General features: G+C 51.0%; 2 protein-coding genes across 6 annotated transcripts; one reads left to right on the top strand and one right to left on the bottom strand.

Annotated features, from left to right (window-relative positions):
• Window positions 1–208: 208 nt before the first annotated feature.
• Window positions 209–9,090, top strand: ZNF672 (zinc finger protein 672). The gene is made up of 3 exons (XM_039224786.1): window positions 209–1,023; window positions 5,039–5,142; window positions 6,685–9,090. Exon 3 carries the CDS (start codon window positions 6,797–6,799, stop codon window positions 8,171–8,173), a length of 1,377 nt encoding a protein of 458 aa, XP_039080717.1. The 5' UTR covers window positions 209–1,023; window positions 5,039–5,142; window positions 6,685–6,796; the 3' UTR covers window positions 8,174–9,090.
• A 517-nt stretch (window positions 9,091–9,607) lies between these two features.
• On the bottom strand, window positions 9,608–17,965 carry ZNF692 (zinc finger protein 692). Of its 5 annotated transcripts, none has more exons than XM_039224785.1 (12): window positions 17,886–17,965; window positions 17,047–17,234; window positions 16,729–16,760; window positions 16,122–16,385; window positions 15,561–15,609; window positions 15,346–15,471; window positions 14,806–15,024; window positions 14,641–14,718; window positions 14,457–14,535; window positions 12,925–13,039; window positions 10,210–10,309; window positions 9,608–10,089 (listed from the first exon to the last, which is right to left on the bottom strand). In XM_039224785.1, exons 2-12 carry the CDS (start codon window positions 17,220–17,222, stop codon window positions 9,786–9,788), a joined length of 1,542 nt encoding a protein of 513 aa, XP_039080716.1. In that variant the 5' UTR covers window positions 17,223–17,234; window positions 17,886–17,965; the 3' UTR covers window positions 9,608–9,785. The 5 variants fall into 5 exon arrangements, with proteins under 5 accessions (XP_039080716.1, XP_039080712.1, XP_039080714.1 ...); XM_039224781.1 differs by lacking the exon at window positions 17,886–17,965 and adding an exon at window positions 17,566–17,585; XM_039224783.1 differs by lacking the exon at window positions 17,886–17,965 and adding an exon at window positions 17,566–17,585 and having other exon boundaries at window positions 14,806–15,021.
• Window positions 17,966–18,345: the final 380 nt, after the last annotated feature.

Below are 18,345 nucleotides of genomic sequence, written 5' to 3'. Positions count from 1 at the left end.
AGGACTCTTAGGGGTGCGCGAGCAGCTCGAAGATTAGACATCGCACCAAGAACTCAACCACCGCCGGCTGAGGGAGTGCGCAGGTCTCAACGCCCTTTTCCTCTGATTGGGTGGGACCAAGGGGAGACGGACAAAAGAGGAGGCAGGGATTGGTTAATCCTGGGAAGAAGGCGGAGCCTTGGCCAGGAGGATGGTGGTATATCGCTGGCAGTGGTAGCCCCGCCCCCTTGCCGAGACTCGGATCTGGGCCACATAGACTCAACAGTCAGTGGAGTTCCTACGCCTCCTTGTCATCCCAGCAACCAGTGACGCGGCCCGCCTGAAGCTAACCACTGGCCAACTGGGGAAAGCGGGATTGGAGCGTGACCCCTATTCTAAGGCGTCTCCCAGCTCCCCTTACTCGGCGGCCGCGCGCTCCGCCAGCCCCTTCCTCCCTTCTCCTCCTTAGTCCTGCAGTCGGGGAGGCGGGGGTCGGCGAGCTAGCTGAGCGGGAACCGCGTGGTGTACAAGGAGCCAGTCGGCGACCGGTGAGGGGACTGAAGGGTCGGGAGGGCAGGGTTGGCGCGGGGCAGCGATCTCTGTCTGCCCGTCTTCCCTCCGCTGTGGGCGGCTAGCGCCTGCAGCAGTTGGGAGCGCCGCCCTGGCAACGAGTGACGCGGAAGCACTACGGAACAAACGATTGGTCTGCTCACTCCCGCGGCCGCTGGGCGGCCTGCTCCTCCCAGGCCCCCTTCGCCTGTCCTCGTCCGTCTTTCCCCGGTCACCTTCGGGCCCAGCAGCCCCACCACGCAACGTCACCAGGCTAAGACGGATTAAAAGGGCAACTTTAGCCACCAGGTTCTGTCGGCGTTAATCGGCCCGGACTCCTCACTACGTCTTTGGTGCCCTGTCTAACCTTCGAGGTGGGCTGGCGCCAAGGGAGAGGAGTTGAGGTGGGAAGTTTCGCCAAGGAGAGTCTGCCTAGCAACTCGTGACGATCGTTGACTGAAGCGCCCGGAATTGGCTGCACTGCGACCTTCTCAGGTGTGGCGTCTCTCTTGCCGCGAATAGTTGTGTGCACCTTCCCGTTAAGTAGGAGGCAACAAATCTTAAATAACCAACCTCCCTGCTTACTCTGAAAGCCCCCGAGGTTCGGCGTGGGGCTATGGAATGCTTATGCTACTCTAAGCCTGTGAAGAAGGGGTTTTGGGGTATTGGGGAAGGGATTTAAAAAGCCTTGCAGAACGTTTAGGATCCTTAGGGTCGAAGTCAGAGTCAGACCCCCGTATTCAGGATCCCTCTTCAAAGGAACTGTCCTGAGGCGGGTAAAACCTAAAACTTCAGTAACCACAGTTGTTAGACTTACACATATTTTAACCTTTTCATATGAAACGTTATAATAGTTTCCTTTACTGAGTTCTCCCAGTCAAGAGTGTCAGACACCTAAAATTCCCTGTCCAAGGTCACACAGCTAATACTTATTATGGAAGAACCAGAATTTGGACACTTGCCTCTGTGGTTCCCCTATGGAACCCCTTACAGTTCTGTTTCAGTAAACCAAAGCAGAGTGTTTGCAGTGCATGCAGTAGATAGGGCTATGGAGGATAAGACAACTGGAGAGAGGCTTCCTACTCTTCCAGGAATCTAACATTTGAAAGAGATGTATTCCAGTTTAATACATCATGTTTAAAAAGCATGAGTGCCCTATGTGTGCCCAACTTCTTGCTAGGCCCTGGGAAGATGCAAAACACCATGTATCGTCCCTTCCTACATCTCAGTTTGGGGAAGGTCTGCCCCCTCTGGGTTGCAGTTTTTGCAACCATGTGTGAAAGGAACACAGAGAATAGGCTACCTTACTACGTGCACTCTTTCCCTGCTAACAACCATACTTTCTCCACACTTGCCAATTTACAGGAAAATCTTTATGAAGGCAGAACTTCCGAAAGAATGTATCTGGATCATAATCAGTCTTGGGCACTTGGGATGGGAAGCAGCTGTCATTCCTATTTCCACCAGCTCCTTAAATATGTCAGACTGGACCTGAAGCTAGAAGGGGTAACTTCTTTTGAAGTACTAGACCTTGTTTCTTCTATGGAAGAAAAGAAAGTAAGGAGAAGCCACTCTGGTGCTCTGGATTCCACACTCCATACTTACCTAGAAAAGGGTCTGAAACCTTCCCAGAATGAATGAGAATCACTGTTTCCTGTTACTTTTACTGATTACTCAGAATAAAGCCAAGTAAGGGGATGGGGTTGTGGAGTGTGAAGGCACTCAGCAGGGATTCTCTGAGGAGGGGTTATTGGAGCAGAGCACTAAATGAAGGGGGGAATGGGTTTGCAGGTGGAGCTATAAATAGAAAGGCCCCAAAGTAGGCAATTAATTTTAATAATACAGTTCATTTGGGGCACCTGGGCGGCTCAGTTGGTTAAGCATTCGACTTAGGCTCAGGTCATGGTCTCGTGAGAACTGTGCTGAGAGCTCAGAGCCTGGAGCCTACTTCAGATTCTATGTCTCCCTCTTTCTCTGTCCCTACCCCAATGGTGTTTTCTCTCTCTCTCTCTCTCTCTGGAAAAATAACTAAACATTAAAAAAATTTTTTTAAATAATACATTTCATTTAACCCAATATATACAAAACATCATTTCAACATATATATATAATCTACAATAAACATTATTAATGAGATATCTTGCATTCTTTTTTCATACTAAATCTTTGAAATCAGGAGTGTATTTGACCCTTTATAGCACATCTCAATTTGGACCACTGCTCAGTCACATGTGGCTCATGGCTACTATAGTGGACAGTACAGCTGGAACAGCCCTCAGTCCCACTCCTGTTTAAAATGGAGAAATTGTGGGGCGCCTGGGTGGCTTAGTCGGTTAAGCGTCCGACTTTCGCTTAGGTCATGATCTCGCGGTTCGTGGGTTCGAGCCCCGCGTCGGGCTCTGTGCTGACTGCCAGCTCAGAGCCCGGAGCCTGTTTCAATCTGTGACTCCCTCTCTCGCTGACCCTCCCCTGCTCACACTGTCTCTCTCTCTCTCTCTCTCTCTCTCTCCTAGAAATAAATAAATAAAAAACATTTAAAAAAATAAATAAAATGGAGAAATTGTGAGATGATCACTTGCCTCTTCGTTCTGCGCCAGAAATGATGGCCCAGCAGAACAGATAACCAGGGAAGAAAATCTTTGTACTGACTGAAGGACACCACTCAGAAGAAAAAGAACAAAACTGCTCTCATAGTAGATTGTTAGTAAATGTACTAAATCCTGATCAATTACCATACTTTTGATCTGTAATAGGTGATCCATTAGATATGATATGAAATCCCTGAAATAGCTACTAAGAAACAAAAATAAAGTGATATGTGAAACTCAGAAGTTTGCTTTTAATCAATTGTGAATGTTAATTTTTTCATTTGCTTATCTTACTGGGTTTATTTTTTTTAATTTTTTTTTCTTACTGGGTTTTTAAAAATTAATTACATATGTAGCATTTGTAAATATTTGTAATTACTAGATGCTTGAAAGTTGATAAAATAAAGTATTGAGAATTTAGGACTTTTCAGTAAATCACACATAATTACCTCCTTCCCTCTTTCCAAGCCCTCCTGTACTTACTTTTTTTTTTTTTTTTTTTTTACTTAAAATGAATTTGGTGGTTTAACAACTTCAAAACCCTCAATTGGCAAAGTGGTTAGGACAGGGCAAGTTCCAGCATGGGGTGAGGTACAGAAGACAGAATTTAAGGGTATACCCTGATACTGAATTACCAAACCTGACCTCTAGATCAGGGCCTGTCTTGATCTCCACATTTGTAATGGGAGGAAATTGTATCTTTGTTTATATGCCATTTATGTATGCATGATTGTGTTTGTGCATTTGTCTTACCTCACTTGGGCATGTGCCCTGGGAGGGAGGGGTGGGTTCCCAGAAACTTGGCCTGAGAGGTGTCATGGTTCCTTGAGACCCCCAAGTAAAGTGGAACACACACCAGGGAATGAGCATTGCTCTTTTTGGCATTTGGGATCAAACACTGAGTCCTGAGGGAAGGTTTTATTCACATGAGGATAAACATTCTTTTGAACTGATGACCAGCTAGAATCAGCAGCCCAAGTGTCTGGGCTGAAAGTTCCCTCTGGAAGAACTGAGAGACTCTCTAAAGACTGCTTTCAGGTCTGCAGAGGGGCTCCTGCCCCTGCTTCTAGTGTTTTTTTTTTGTTTTGTTTTGTTTTATTTCTAGGAGAGAGAGAGAGACAGTGTGAGCAGGAGAGGGTCAGAGAGAGAGGGAGATACAGACTCTGAAATAGGCTCCAGGCTCTGAGCTGTCAGTCAGCACAGAGCCTGATGTGGGGCTCAAACCCACGAACCGCAAGGTCATGACCTAAGCGAAAGTTGGACGCTTAACCGACTAAGCCACCCAGGTGCCGCCCTGCTTCTAGTTTTTGCTTAAACTCATTATCTTTGAATAAGATGTCTGGGAATTAAAATACTGCAGACCAAAAAAGAGAGAAAAAGTGTGTGGGATAGGAGGAATGTCATAGAGAGAAAGAAATTTTGAAAGCAAAATGTATATAGATGCTGAAGGATTCATGATACAATTCTTTAGTTTTTTTAATTTGAAAATACCCATTAAAACAATACTCCCCTCTTCTTTCTCTCCCTGCTTCTGTCCTCTCTGCTCAGTTTAAATTCATGTTGTCCCCGTGGATGTAACTCAAGGGTATTATCCTTAGTGAAATAAGTCAGGCAGAGAAAGATACCATATGTTTTCACTCATATGTGGATCTTGAAAAACTTCACAGAAGACCATGGGGGAGGGGAAGGGGAAAAAATAGATAAGGAGAGGGAGGGAAGCAAACCATAAGAGACCCTTAAATACTGAGAACAAACTGAGGGTTGACGAGGGGTGGGGAAGAGGGAAAAATAGGTGATGAGCGTGGAGGAGGCCATTTGTTGGGATGAGCACTGGGTGTTAAATTGGAAACCAACTTGACAATAATCTATATTTAATTAATTAAAAATAAATTCATGTTGTCCCTCTTCTTTCATCTTTGCAGGGCACAGAACATCCTGCTCCAAAGGCATGAGAAGAGAACATCCTGCATTGGCCACTCTTGCCCAATGTGGAGGGGAGCAGAAGATCCTGAGCCCACCCCTGAAGGTTTGTGGCTATCAAGGCTTTCTTTCTTTTTTAAAATGAGTGTTTGTTTGTTTGTTTGTTTGTTTTTGAGAGAAAGAGAGCATGAGAGGGGGAAGGGCAGAGAGAGAGGGACATGGCATTTGAAGCAGGTTCTAGGCTCTGAGCTATCAGCACAAAGCTTGACACAGGGCTTGAACCCACAAGCTATTAGAAGTCAGATCCTTAACCGACTGAGCCACCCAGGCACCCCTCAAGGCTTTTTTTCAATTGACCCCATTTATGGGGTGTTTTAACCAGAGCTCTGGGCATTTATGATGTTTCCATCTTCCAGTAAGAAAATGACTCTGACTTGTTTGCTTCTTCTCCCTGACCTATTAAGTGACACAGCCTATAACTCATAGTAACTGTACCTAATCTCCCCTGAATTTAGCTGGGACCAATCCACGGACCCTGAGGGAAGCAGTCAGTGATGAGGCCCACAGGAGGTTCTGTAAAGAAAGACTGACTCTGCTCCCAGACAACTACCTGGACCAACTTGTTAGGATTCAGAGATAACATTTGAGATAAAGAGGATAGCAGAGCAGATTCCATCCCCATAAAGGGTCTTTCTGCTATTCTGGGTTCTCAGATCCCTGGAGCTAGGGCAATGAAGGAAGTCTGTAGAATGTTTGCAAACAATTTGGATGACCTGAGAATAGGAAAGAATGCTTCTTCCTTCTCCCCAGCTTTTCCTGAAAATGTGAAAAGCATTTCTAGGATAATGCCATCAACTTTCAACAATATGTGTAGACTATACATGTTTATTTTCACCCCTTTCCTGGGTCCTGAGTTGCTTTCTCAAGGTTAGGGAACTTTGAAGCTGTGTACCAATGTGGAGTGGTTGTTTATCAGGTATTGTCCAAAGTTAAGGCACAGTACTTTAGGGTTTCTCATCCTTTGCCCAGGCTTCTGGTTATGTATGGGTTTAGGCTTCATCTAATTGCCCTCCTTGACCTTCCAGCCAGGTCTGGCTGGGATCACATTGGTGACTTGGGAAAACCAGGGCCTCAGAGGAAGGTATTGATGTGGTCTCAGCTAAGGGGCCTTTCATTGCCCATCCCTCCTTAGTGTTTCCTAGTGCATCTCCAGGCTAAGACCTCTGGCTTAAGGACAGAAAACAGTCTGGCTACTCATCATCCCCTCCCAAGCAGAGTTTTGGAGGCAAACTCCCTCTCTGAATCCCTCTTGCCCTTCATGTTGGCATGAGGACCTCTCTCTCCATATTTCTAGGAGTCCTATGGCTTTGCCTCTTCTTGGAGAATGGAATCCAGGAGAATGGAATCTAGCTGAAAAAGTTACAAGAAATGGGGACTCTGTGCTCTTGCCTGGCCATTCCCCAAGGTGTAGCTGTTGCAGCTTTCACTGTGGCTTACAGTGAATTTCTCCCTATAGGGCTCACAGTAAAGGGTGAACTTGGCTGCAGCTCACTCTTGAAAAAGCCACAGAGCCTGCTTACAAGAAAAGGAACCTAGAACCTGCAGTTTTCCAAAATTCCTCTTCTTCCATTTGCCATTTCCTTTCTAGGCCTTCAAAAAACAGAAAATAACACGCAGTTTGAGGAGGTGCACCCTGGCTTGGGAGTGGAACACATCCCTGCCATACTGCATTCCAGACACTCCCCAGCCTGTCACTCACCATGTTAGATGCATCAGAGGTGGCGGCGGCTGCAGGAAGGCCTTACATATGCAGTGAATGTGGCAAGAGCTTCCGCTACAGTTCTGTGCTGCTGCGTCATGAGCTGGCGCACGGTGGTGAGAGCCGCTACCGCTGTCTAGACTGTGGTGAGCGCTATGCCCTGGCTGCTGACCTCCGCGCCCACCGACGCGCCCATGCTGGCCAGACGCTCTACATCTGCAGTGAGTGCGGCCAGAGCTTCCACCATAGCGGCCGCCTGGACCTACACCAGAGTGTGCACAGACAGCGCAGTCGCTCTTGCTCTTGTCGTGCCTGCGGCCGCAGCTTCCCACACCTCCCGGCTCTGCTGCTGCACCGGCGCCGCCTGCACCCTCCAGAGCAGCCCCGCCGATGTCCACTGTGTGCCCGCACCTTCCGACAGAGCGCGCTACGCTTCCACCAGGCGCGGGCACACCCTTGGGGGACACTCATCACGCCCATCGACCCACTGCACCAATGCGCACAGTGCCCACGGGCTTTCCACAGCTATGCAGGGCTGCGGAGCCATGCGCGCATCCACGTGGCCCAGAGCCCTGGCGACTCCACACCTCCACAGCCTCATGCTCCGGGTACACACCATTGCAGTGTGTGTGGGAAGAACTTTGGTAAGAGCTCAACACTAACACGACACCTGCAGATTCACTCAGGTGAGAAGCCCTTCAAGTGCCCTGAGTGTGGAAAGGGCTTCTCGGAGAGTGCCACGCTGGTGCGCCATCAGCGCACGCACACAGGTGAGAAGCCCTACGCGTGTGAGGACTGTGGGCGCCGGTTCAGCGAGAGTTCCACACTTTTGCGCCACAGGCGCAGCCACCAGGGAAAACGGCCGCACGCATGTGCCACCTGTGGCAAGGGCTTCGGGCAGCGCTCTGACCTAGTGGTGCACCAGCGCATACACACAGGCGAGAGGCCCTTCCCATGTGCCGAGTGTGGCCGCCGCTTCAGCGACCGTTCTGACCTCACCAAGCACCGGCGAATACACACAGGCGAGAAGCCCTACCACTGTGAGTTGTGTGGCAAACGCTTCACATGCGTGTCCAACCTCAACGTGCACCTGCGCAACCATGCTGGTCACAAGCCCCATAAGTGCCCTGAGTGCGGCAAGGCCTTCAGCGTGGGCTCCAAACTGGCACTGCACCGCAAGACACACCTGGGCGAGCGGCCAGCAGAATGTGCTGAGTGTGGCAAGTGTTTCAGCCACAGCCGCTCGCTCTCACAGCACCAGCGGGCCCACACACGAGCTCGTGCGGCCACCGCTGCCACCCAGGCCACCACAGGAGCTGCCCTCATCTTTGCTGGCCAGGCAGAACAGGAAAAGCTGGACTTTTTGTGTCCCAGCTGAGGGGAACTTGCTGAGAAGCTTTTCTGGAGTGGGCTTGGCAAATACCAGATATAGAGCCACAGGGATGGTGGGGCAGCTCCGCAGATGGGAGTTTGTGTAAAAACAGCATGGCTGTCTCTCACCCTGTCACACCCCTACATCCATTTCTCTTGTCAGCTCTTCCTGTCCATCCTTCCTGCTCTCCCTCTGGGGTGTAGGTGCAGGGAGTTGGGAAAACCTAGACATGGAAGACAGCCCAAGTATTGGTGTGTTCCCATTGCTGCTACTGTGCCCTCAGATGCTTCCCCCTCACCCCCACCCCTGTTTTCCTACCTGTATTGTCTTCTCTTGTCCCATCCCTTTTCCCGCCTGAGTCTCCTCTAGCTCTCTGGGTACTTTTGTTGTCCTGACTCTTCAGGTAATGATCATAGGGTGGCCATAGTAACAACCCACCTGCCTTGTGGTTTTCTTGCCTCTTGGTTCCACTTGACACTTTTCTCTGCTGCTTTCTCCCTGGGCTCTGAGAGATGGGAAGTTTGTAGGCAGAGATGATGGGATTGTCCATTTCAGTGAAAGGCATCCTGCCAGAAGCAACTAGCCTGCTGCCTGGCACAGAAGGCCCACCTGCTTTGAAGGTGGGCAGGAGACCTCAGCAAAGCAACCACCTGGCGCACAACCCAGACCTGATGGTGTCCAGATCAAGGTCCCTCTTAGGACAGTGTTCTCCAGTTAGGTGGAGGACATTAGCTTTGGGACCTAGACTGAGACCACATGGGGTCCACAAAGCAGGGTATTGTCAAGTGAAGCATCAGAATGTTATATCCAAATCAATCTCTGAGCTCTACAGAGGCAATAGTGCAGGGTAGAAAATCTGGAATTGTCCAGTGATTTTTTTTGCTTATGGCTGGTGAAATAAAGAGTTGTTTATTTGGGTTCCAGATACCCAGAGCCTCTGTTTTCAAAGCTTGAGGCTGCTGTTTTGCAGATATCTGGAGTGATCCAAGAGCCAGGCCCTTTTGAAGTTCTAAGATGTCTTGTCTCCACCCAAGGTAGCTCAGTGATCTTGCATGTACAGCCCCCTAATTTTGCACTGGAAGGCAAGACTCTTCAGGCCTATACACTTGGTTCCCGGATAGTGAAGAGTACAAATGTGGCTCAGGCTCACATACCTCCATTCCTGCTCCAACTATTCCTCTGGAATGACCCAGTGCTCTCCATACTGTCACAGCCTGCCCTGCTTAAGTGCAAGAATAGGTATGATACTCCACTGAAAAGGACTTCAAAGTATCAAAGTAAATTGGGAAAGAAAGCTGGGTCCTTGAGGTAGGGGCCTACAGAGAGAGGAACAGGGCCTGCACCTGTGGTATACTCAGGCACATTCTAGCAGAGCCTGCTTCCAGAGGAATAAGGATTCTCATTCTTCAGGTGCCAAAACATTCAGTCTGCCCACACACGACTGTAAAATACTGGGTTTATTCTGTTTAGGAAGCCTAAAGTAGCCTGTCTTGGTTTTTTTGCCCCCCACCACCCTGCACTCCCTGTCACCCTAGTTTCTGGAGGCCAGGCATCTGGACCTTCTCTTCCTTGCTCCCCTTCAGTCCCTGGGGTCTGGCTCCTCAGAGCCCAGGAATGCTCACTGCTGATGGAGCGTGGTCAGAGCTTGAGGAACCAGAGAGGGCCTGGACTCATCATCAGACCTCAGGGGCACAGAGGCAGAGATGTTGGGGGAGGGTTCCAAAGGGCCGAGTGACTCCTGTGGAGTTGGGAGCAGGGTTGGATGGCTTTTGCTGCAGTGAGCTGCAACGCTGTCTGGCTTCTCAAAACGCTTGCCACAAAACTCACAGGGGAAGCGTAGAGTAGCGGCTGTTTCTGCATGCTTGCGTCGGTGCCAATTCAGGGAGGCCTTCTGTCGGCAGGTGAACCCGCAGATCTCACACCTGAGCGAGGGATAGTGGAGGAAAAGACAGTGCTTTAGCCCATCTTGACTTCCCCACGGCAGTCTCCCCCTCCTCCCAACCCACAGCCCTACCTTCCCACCCATACTCCCCCACACTCACTGCAGGGGCTTCTCTCCAGTGTGGATGCGCCGGTGGATGACGAGATTGCTGCTGGTGCGGAAAGACCGGGCACAGAACTCGCAGATGTAGTCCCGGGTGTCTGCAGGTGCACAGGGGACACCCCAGCATTCATCCCCAGGATGTGGCCCCTCCTCAGCCCAACCCATCTGCCAACCCTCAGAGGAGTACTATCCCCATTCAGCCTGCTTGTCCCATCCATCTCAGCCCCCAAAAGTGCCCTGTGGCTGTCAGCAGCCAACCTGTTCCGTTTTTCCCTGAACCTGCCAGCACTAACAGCACCTGCCCTTTGCCTTTCTCCAGCAGCTCTCACAGGTCTGCTGTGTCTTTTCTCCTGTACCTCCAAGCCTCAGGGCAGGGCACACAGGAGGTATTGTCACTTCTTGTGGCATCCTTTAGACATCTGTCTCCCACAGTCAGACCGTACATGTACACCTGTAGCCTTCTACAGGTAACAATGCACAAATCTCTGGCTCCAGGCCCTCTCCTCAGCCAGCACTCCACATTTCTGTTCTGGTCTACCAGGTCTTTCACTTACCTGGTCTCCCACCCTTCTGAGAAATTGCAATTTCAAGCATGCCAGTCAGTTCCAGCAAGGACTTGCTACTACTTTGTCCTGCTGCAATAAGCCTGTGACTCCATACTGCCAGTCCAGCAGCCCGCTGACTTTCCACTGTCCCCCTCCACACTCCTCACCCTTTCTCTTTCCAAGGCATCTTTGTAGCCTTCCCTCACTCATACTACTGATTCACTGGCCGCTCTCTTCCTCAGCTGGACCTGTTTGGTTAAAATCCAACTTAGGATAAACATGATACTTGGCTTGCTCCAGGGCCACACAGGTGCGCTAAGGGAAGTAGAAACAGATGCCACAATCCATGCCACCATCCACCCACCAGCGTCTCCTTTTCATCCACAACCACAAGTCTCAAGAGTCTACCATAGGCCTCTGTATTTCACTTTCCCACTCACAGAAGTCCAGTAGGCCATTATTTCACCTCCTCTCTCTGTCAGCCTCATTCAGCGGTGATCTTATTTTCCAAGTCACAAAGAAGAGAGAAGCCAGGAGAGAACACGCACATCTTTCCCCTTACCTAATCTGTCAGCAAACTTACGTTTGTGCCCATATATGTGAATACTTGCTCCACTGTAGTTGCCCTCCAGTAGTGCAGAGACACACCTCTTCTCCCTGTCTGGAGGCTGCTCACCCCACCTAGTTATCAGTTACCTTTCCTCTCAGTGGGATCCCTTTCCCCTCTCTGTGTCCCCAAGCTTACAGCTTTCCAGCTAAGACCCCACTTCTCTACTTGTCTTCACAGCAAAACTCCAAAGAGTGGTCCATATTCTCTAACTCCACTTCCTTAGCTCCTCTTTCCTTGAACTCATTCCATTCTGGCTGTCCTCTCCCTTGTCACATCCCACCCTGTCATCTAATCAAAGTCCTCATCCTCATCTTACTCCATCTTGTAGCACTGGCACAAGCCACCCTCCATCCCTCCTCACTGGAGCATTCTCTCCACTTGATTCCCTCAAGTACTGCTCTCTTCATTTGCCTCGCTGGCCACTTGCTGCTCTTCCCACATGTCCAATCCCATTCATTATTCTTCATTACCTACATTCACTCCATGGAGGTACACTCCATCCTTAGCTCCAAATACCACCCATGTGCTTGTAATGAAACTTTTTCCCCCCAGCATCTCCAGACTCCAGACTCCAGATTCACATCTTCTGAGATGCCTAAATTATCATGTCCCAAATACACTGTCCCTTTCCTAAAGCCTGCTCCTCCCTCGTTTTCAAGAAATCACATTACTTCTAACCAGTTACTCAAGCTGGAATCTTTCAAGTCACCCTTGATTCCTTCCTGTCCATCTACCTGTGGCCAATCTGTCCTCCTCACAGCAGCCCTCTGGTCCGCCTTAATGCTCACATCAGCCTTCAGCCACTTCTCACCAACTCAGTGGTGTCAAGGCTGCCATTATTGCACATTGCACATTCCTACAGCCCCATTTCTCCACATGGCAGTCACAAAGTCAGTTTTAAAGTCAGTTGTGCTCCTTTAAAGTTGGTTGTGTCCTTCTGCTACACCACACCCCGGGATGGTGCCCATCTCATTCAGCCAGAAGCCAAACATCTTGATGGTAGTGTTGGAGGCCCCTGCCATCTATCTAACCTCTTTTCCTTCCTTTCTTACTTCCTGGCCTCCCCTCCATTCCTGGAACATTCCATGCAGGTATCAGTTTAGGGCCTCCCCCGTGCTGCCCATAGATATGGACAAGCCTCTATTTCTCCCTTCACATAGGTCTTGGCTCAAAGCAGCTTCCCTTTCTACAACAGAAACTCCTCTCTCATGCTCTCCACCCCTTCCCTGCTTTCATATCTCTTTGTATCCCTGCCATCACTTTGTTCATTTTGTATCCCACACCTAGAACAGTCTCAAGCAGGCAGGTGCACAACACACAGAGAACTGAGTGTGAGTGAGAGTCATCCCACAGAGGGGTGTGATGGCACCTGCGGATAGAAGGTGACAGGCCTCACAGGGCAAGTGAAGGGACCGCCAGGAGAAGGTGACAGAACCCACACTGAAAAGTGAAGGGGCCCACACGGAGAAGTGAAAGGACTCACATGGAGAAGTGAAAACACAGAGTGAGGTGAAGGGACCCACAGGAGAGGAAAGTGAGGAGGCATTTCTACACTCACCACTGTGCAATTTCACATGCTCCTTCAGGTGTTTCTTAAAGTTGAAGGACTTCCCACAGGCTGGCTCTGGGCAGGAAAAGGACTTTTGGTGGATGTGCTGGTACTTCTTGTGGTGCTAGGGAAGGAAACGGGGTCTCAGGGAGACTGCCAGAGCTGACCCAGTAGGTGGGCTCCTCTGCTCCCTCCCCATCCCACAATAGTTCTGTCACCATCAGCTCACATCATCCTGGTCAGTCCTCACCTATATGTGAGCCCACCATCCCATCCTGACATCAAACTGCCCTCACCCTATTCTGTCCTTGACTTCCATTACCTCACCTTTTTACCACAATCTTCCTTACAATGCCCAGTTCCCTGAACAAAGTCCCATTCTGGTGACACTCCTGATTCCCTGATTTGTTCTCTGCTGGGAATGAGAACACAATTTGGGTAGGTATGATTATCCTCTTCAAAATCAATACTAATGTACAATAATATTGCCCAAATCACCTAACCATGGGTTTATTGCTAACCATGGGTATATTTTACGTGGTATTTTCCTAAATCTGCTTTAGAAACACACACACAAACGTGTATGCTCTCAGTCTGGAATGCTTTCAGGGATTGTGTGGTGTTCTTTAACTCCCTGATTATTTATTGGAAATATTTCTCCTGTCTCACCTAATTTCACATTCTGGCTCACTAAATTGCACGGGCTTTCCCTTTATTTCTAATCCTGCTTTCTCATAGTTAAACTGCTGCTGGTGGCTGCTTCAGTCTCCTCCATTAAGAAGCTCAAGTGAGTTTGACTAGCCCTGCTAAAGTTCTTCTCAACCCACAGCTTTCCTGCCCAAATGTCGTCCACCCTTGCCTCACCATCCCCCTGGTCTGGGCTCTCGCCCTCAGGACTTGGGTCTGGGAGGGCTCTGGATGAGTGTGAGGGCTGTGGCCCTTCCCTCATTGTGCCCCAAACCTCTCCTGCAGTTAGGCTGGCGACAGTCCTTCCAGTCCCCTGGCACTAGAACTGCCCTCTCAAGCCAGCAGTGCCAGGTAGCTGAGTGTGGACTCAGAAACCCCAGCACCATCACATACTAGCTAAGGAGTCTTGGGAACTGCTTAACCTATCTGTGTGTCTCAGTTTCCTCATTTGCAAAGCAGCAACAGTATCAGCACCTACTTCACAAGTGATCTTTTGAAGATCAAAAGACTTGACCTACATCAAGTGCTTAGAACAGTCCTAGCATTCTGAGAGCCTGAGGAATGCCATTGTCATCTCCATGTGACCCTTGGAGGGCCCATGCAACCAGCAGTAGTGGGAAGCAGCTGTGTACCGGAGGCTTGGTTTTCTGCCTTATCTACCATTTGTCTGCTTTAGTGATTATTAACTGTAGGTAAGCACTGCAGGTCTATCCTGATCTTTCTCTTCCCATCTCTGAACCCACCCACAGTCCAGGTTTCTTTGCTTCAGCTTCTCTTTCCTCTCAGCATCTCCTTCAGCCCTTCTCACCTCTGAAGCCACGTGAAACCCAATCTGTGCCCCTCATATTCCTCACATTCAAATACTGTCGGTTGGAGAAGATCCGTCCACAGCCAGGGAAGTCACAAGGCAGCAGCTCTCTTTTGGCAGCTTTCCTGGGAGGAGGAGGATAGGGAGTAGCATAAGCATTCCCACGGGCTCTCCTCAGTCCCCTCCTCTCACTCGTTCCCCTCGCCCCCAGGCCCCTCTGCAAGTCCTACCTAATTCTCTTGGGGCCGATCTGTGCTGTGTCCTCTTCCCAGGCCAAGGTCAGAGCAGACTGGGCCTGACTCCCAGGGCTACGGGCAGCAAAAAGGGAGCAGAGGGCCTCGAGGGAGGGCCATGTCCCGGGATGCCCCTGCCCTCTGTCTCAGCCATCAGGTTACCTGGCCAGGGGCTCAGTCTGCTGGGCTGTTTGAGGAGTCCCTCTGAGTTCGGGCTGTACCCCAACTTCGGTAGACAGAAGAGCTCCAGAACCCAGTGATGAAGAAGAGGAGGATGGTACAGGAAGGGGATTGAGGGGAGCTGCTGGGGCTGGGGGTGTCTCCCCCTCAAGTGTATGGGTGACAAGGGAAGGAAGGAGTCTGGGGGCATCTGGATCACTGCTGAAAAGAGAAGGAACAGGAGGGCATTATTTCCCTGGGCTCTCAGCTAGTCCTAAGACCCCAAACTGCAAAGATCCCAAAGTCAGAACAACCCTACTCCTCCTACCCCAGGATCCCTGTTCACACCTGCTTTCAGCTTTCATTCTCCCCTACAGCCTAACTTCACCACCTTCCACCCAATTCAAAGCCTCCAATTCTTTCTGCCTTCCCCAAAGCCCATCTTGCCTTCCCCACCAAGTCTGCAAAGCTTTGGGAGCCCCGGCCAGCTGCTCCATCCCTCCCTCCTGCTCTGTTCAGCATCCTCCCTCAGCCCCAACTTGCTCATCTGGGGAGGAGCTGTAGGTCCATGGGCTGGCATCACTGAGCATCTCCTCTTCATCCTCATCTTCCTCCTCCCCCTCTTCTCCTGGGAAGGGGAAGGTCTCCAGGAGGGGTCTCACTTCCCTGCTGGACCAAGGAAGGCAAGCCTCAGGCTCTGCTCCTTCACCTGCACTTTCCCCCCAAGCCTATCCTGCCCCTCCCACCCCCAACCTCACCTGAGTGAACTGGCCTCCTGAGTCCCTTCCTCATGCTCAGGCTCCAAACCTGTAGAGTCAAAGGAGAAGGAACTCTGGGCTGGAGGGATGAGGACAAGTGTACTTCTAAGGTCCGAAGTGGTGGGAGGACTGTTAGGAAGAAGGAGGGTGCAGAGGCTACTGGAGTCGGAAGGGATATTTTAGAAATGATATGTTCACATGGTTCAAAAAATAAAAGTACAAAAAATTACACTATGAAAAAATCTTTTTCAATGCTGTCCCCTAATCACCTAGTTCTTTCCAGAGGGCTTGGCTTCCTACATGCCCTTCCAGAAATATTTTATACATACGTAAGTGCATACATACATTCTTTCTCCCCTTATTTTTCCACCAATAGTAACAACATACACCCTATTCTGTATTTTGCTTTTTATACCTGAAAATATATTCAAGGATATATTTTCTTATAAGTATAGTTTTTCCATTGAGAAAGGATAATTTTTAGAAAATGGAGTTCTAAGCAACAGAAATAGGAACCTTTTCTCTTCCTTTTCTCCACAACTCTTCTTTCTCCCAGCCTACCTGCTGGCTCCTGCCCACTCCTGGCCTCTGGGCACCAGCTTCTTGGGGCAGTACTTGGCTGGGAAATTGGCTTGGGCTCCTCTGGAGATATGGGGCCAGAAGAGGGGCCCCAGGAGAAGGTGTGGCCCGCTGAGCACTCCCACACAAGCCCCCCATCTTGGCCCCCGGGCCCCCGAAGCCCAGGCACCAGGCTGCACTCTCGGCTGTGTGCATGAGACAGGAGCACCAGATACTGCAGACCCTTGGGGGGCAAAGGTTCAGGACCTGGAATGGTGAAGGCAACAGTCAGGGCAATCTGGGAGGACCCCTACTCTCACTCTGGGGCCACATTCAGCCCTGTCCCCCAGGCCCCTAGACAACCCCAGTCCCTGGTCGAGTTTACCATTCTTCAGAGCCCAGAACCTCCAAGGTCCTGAGACATTGCTCTCTTTTATACAGGCTATTCCCATCAAACTACGTTGGGCTCCCCAACTCCTCCACCTTTTCCCAAACTCACTCAGATGCAATCCCCTTATGGAGGGTGCTGCTAGGTCACATCACTCCCTGTTGTCCCTCTTCCTTCCCTGGCTCCTGACCCCCTACCTCTAGCTATTCCCTACCTACCTACCTGCACAGAGCACACAGCCTGAAGAAGTGTACCTGCCAGGGTGGGAAAGAGAGGGAGTTTAGGTAGGGGTCCAGGTCAACTGCCCTCAGCACTCCACACTTGCACACTTTTAAGGGACCCAGTCCTAAGAGCCCCCCTCTTCTCTGGGGACCAAGAAGAGGGCACAGGACCCCCAGAGGCCACAAATCACAGAGGCGGTTCTGCTGAAATGAGACACCTGTGGGTGTTAAGGAGCCATGGACCACCACCTGATCCTGGGAGGGGAGTAGGTGTTGCAGCCTGGGTACCCTCCTCCAGAGTCCCGCCCTGGCCCCTAACCGGTCCAACAGGAACTTAGCGAGTTGCGAGTGCAGGGAGAAGCCCAGCCGCTCTTTGAGGAGGCACCACTGTTCCATGTGGCCACCTAGGCGGATGCGGCACTTGCTCCGGCGCGCGTCCAGCTGCCGTCGCTTCTCCTGCCGCCTGCGGGATGCGTCCACCGGGGAGGAAGCCATAGGCACCAGAACCTACAAGGTGGAGGAGACAGGCATATGGGCGTACCTGATCCTGGACCCCTGGCTCCACGCCGCTGGGACCTCCGTTTCCTCAACAGTGAATTGGAGCAAGACTAAGTCATTTCAATAGCATCGCTGCCATTGGACCCAACCACCCCAGTTTACGTTACAGAGCATGAAAACTAGCGCTGTGGAGTGGGAGGCAGAGAGACAGTCAAAGTCAGAACAATGGCCTGACCCCAGGCATACTGAAGCGTAAAAACGGAAGCTATGGGGAAGGGGTGTGAGACTTCTACGGAGAAATTTCAACTGGGGCTGGACGAGAGGTTGGTAATAGTTTCACCTTGAAGAGAGCACAGGCCTTTACTGGTTGATGTGGGAAGAGGAGGTCGTGTGTGTTGGGGGCGTGCATAGCGGGGTGACTGTGGGTGGGGCCAGGGTCTGGAGGGCGCTCCCACCGGGTCTTGGGCCGCCCCACTTAACGCTCACTAGCGGTAGGTCTGGCCAATTCCACAGGCAGCTCCCAGGACACCCAGAGGGCCCGCCGCGGTCCACCCCGACTCGGCCTTACCTGCGCGCCCCCACCCGCCCTCACCCGGAATGCGCCTGCGCCTCCCCTGCCTCGCGCGCAGGCCCGGAGAGCAGGGATGGACAAGGGCCCACCTCGCGCGCACCGCCGCCGTTTCTCTTTTAAGAGGAACCCGTCCGCCTCCGCGTCGGTGGCTCCAGCCGGTAACTAGGGCCGGGGCTGCTGGGAGAGGAGAGACTGAGGCCCGCAGCGCGCGCCTGCGCATTGGCTACCTAGCGTAGCGCCTGCTGGGAGGTGTAGTTTCCGCAGGAATTGCCCAAGCTCTTCGCTGAGCTCCCGGGAAATTGTGGAGGGTTGGCTTTTGCGGCAAGTGCCTGCGCTTGATGGAGAAATGAATGGAGCCAAGTCCTCCCGCTGTGTGCCGACCCCAGCCTCTCCAGCCTGCTCATGGATGTTGTCTCCACAACTACAATTTTGTGTTTCACCTTCAGTGTGTCTCCCTATCAGTTGCCACCAACCTGCACATGTGCACTGCGGAACCAGGCATCCTTAAAAACCAACTAGACTCCTCTCTAGAACCCCAAGGCCCATTCC

This window comes from Hyaena hyaena, unplaced genomic scaffold (genome assembly GCF_003009895.1).
Source record: "Hyaena hyaena isolate Hyena2069 unplaced genomic scaffold, ASM300989v1 scaffold_1786, whole genome shotgun sequence".
Lineage (NCBI taxonomy): Eukaryota > Metazoa > Chordata > Mammalia > Carnivora > Hyaenidae > Hyaena > Hyaena hyaena.
Note: the sequence above shows the minus strand (reverse complement) of the source record. Positions and strands in the feature narration are given on the sequence as shown.

Excerpts from the sequence above, each read along its gene's own strand:
- ZNF672 (XM_039224786.1), top strand. The coding sequence starts at position 6,797 with ATGTTAGATGCATCAGAGGTGGCGGCGGCTGCAGGAAGGCCTTACATA.
- ZNF692 (XM_039224785.1), bottom strand. The coding sequence starts at position 17,222 with ATGGCTTCCTCCCCGGTGGACGCATCCCGCAGGCGGCAGGAGAAGCGA. Across the intron at positions 16,761-17,046 it reads GCTAAGTTCCTGTTGGACCG|GTACACTTCTTCAGGCTGTG; the intron begins GTTAGGGGCCAG and ends CCACCCTGGCAG. Across the intron at positions 16,386-16,728 it reads AGGCTGTGTGCTCTGTGCAG|GTCCTGAACCTTTGCCCCCC; the intron begins GTAGGTAGGTAG and ends TCACCATTCCAG.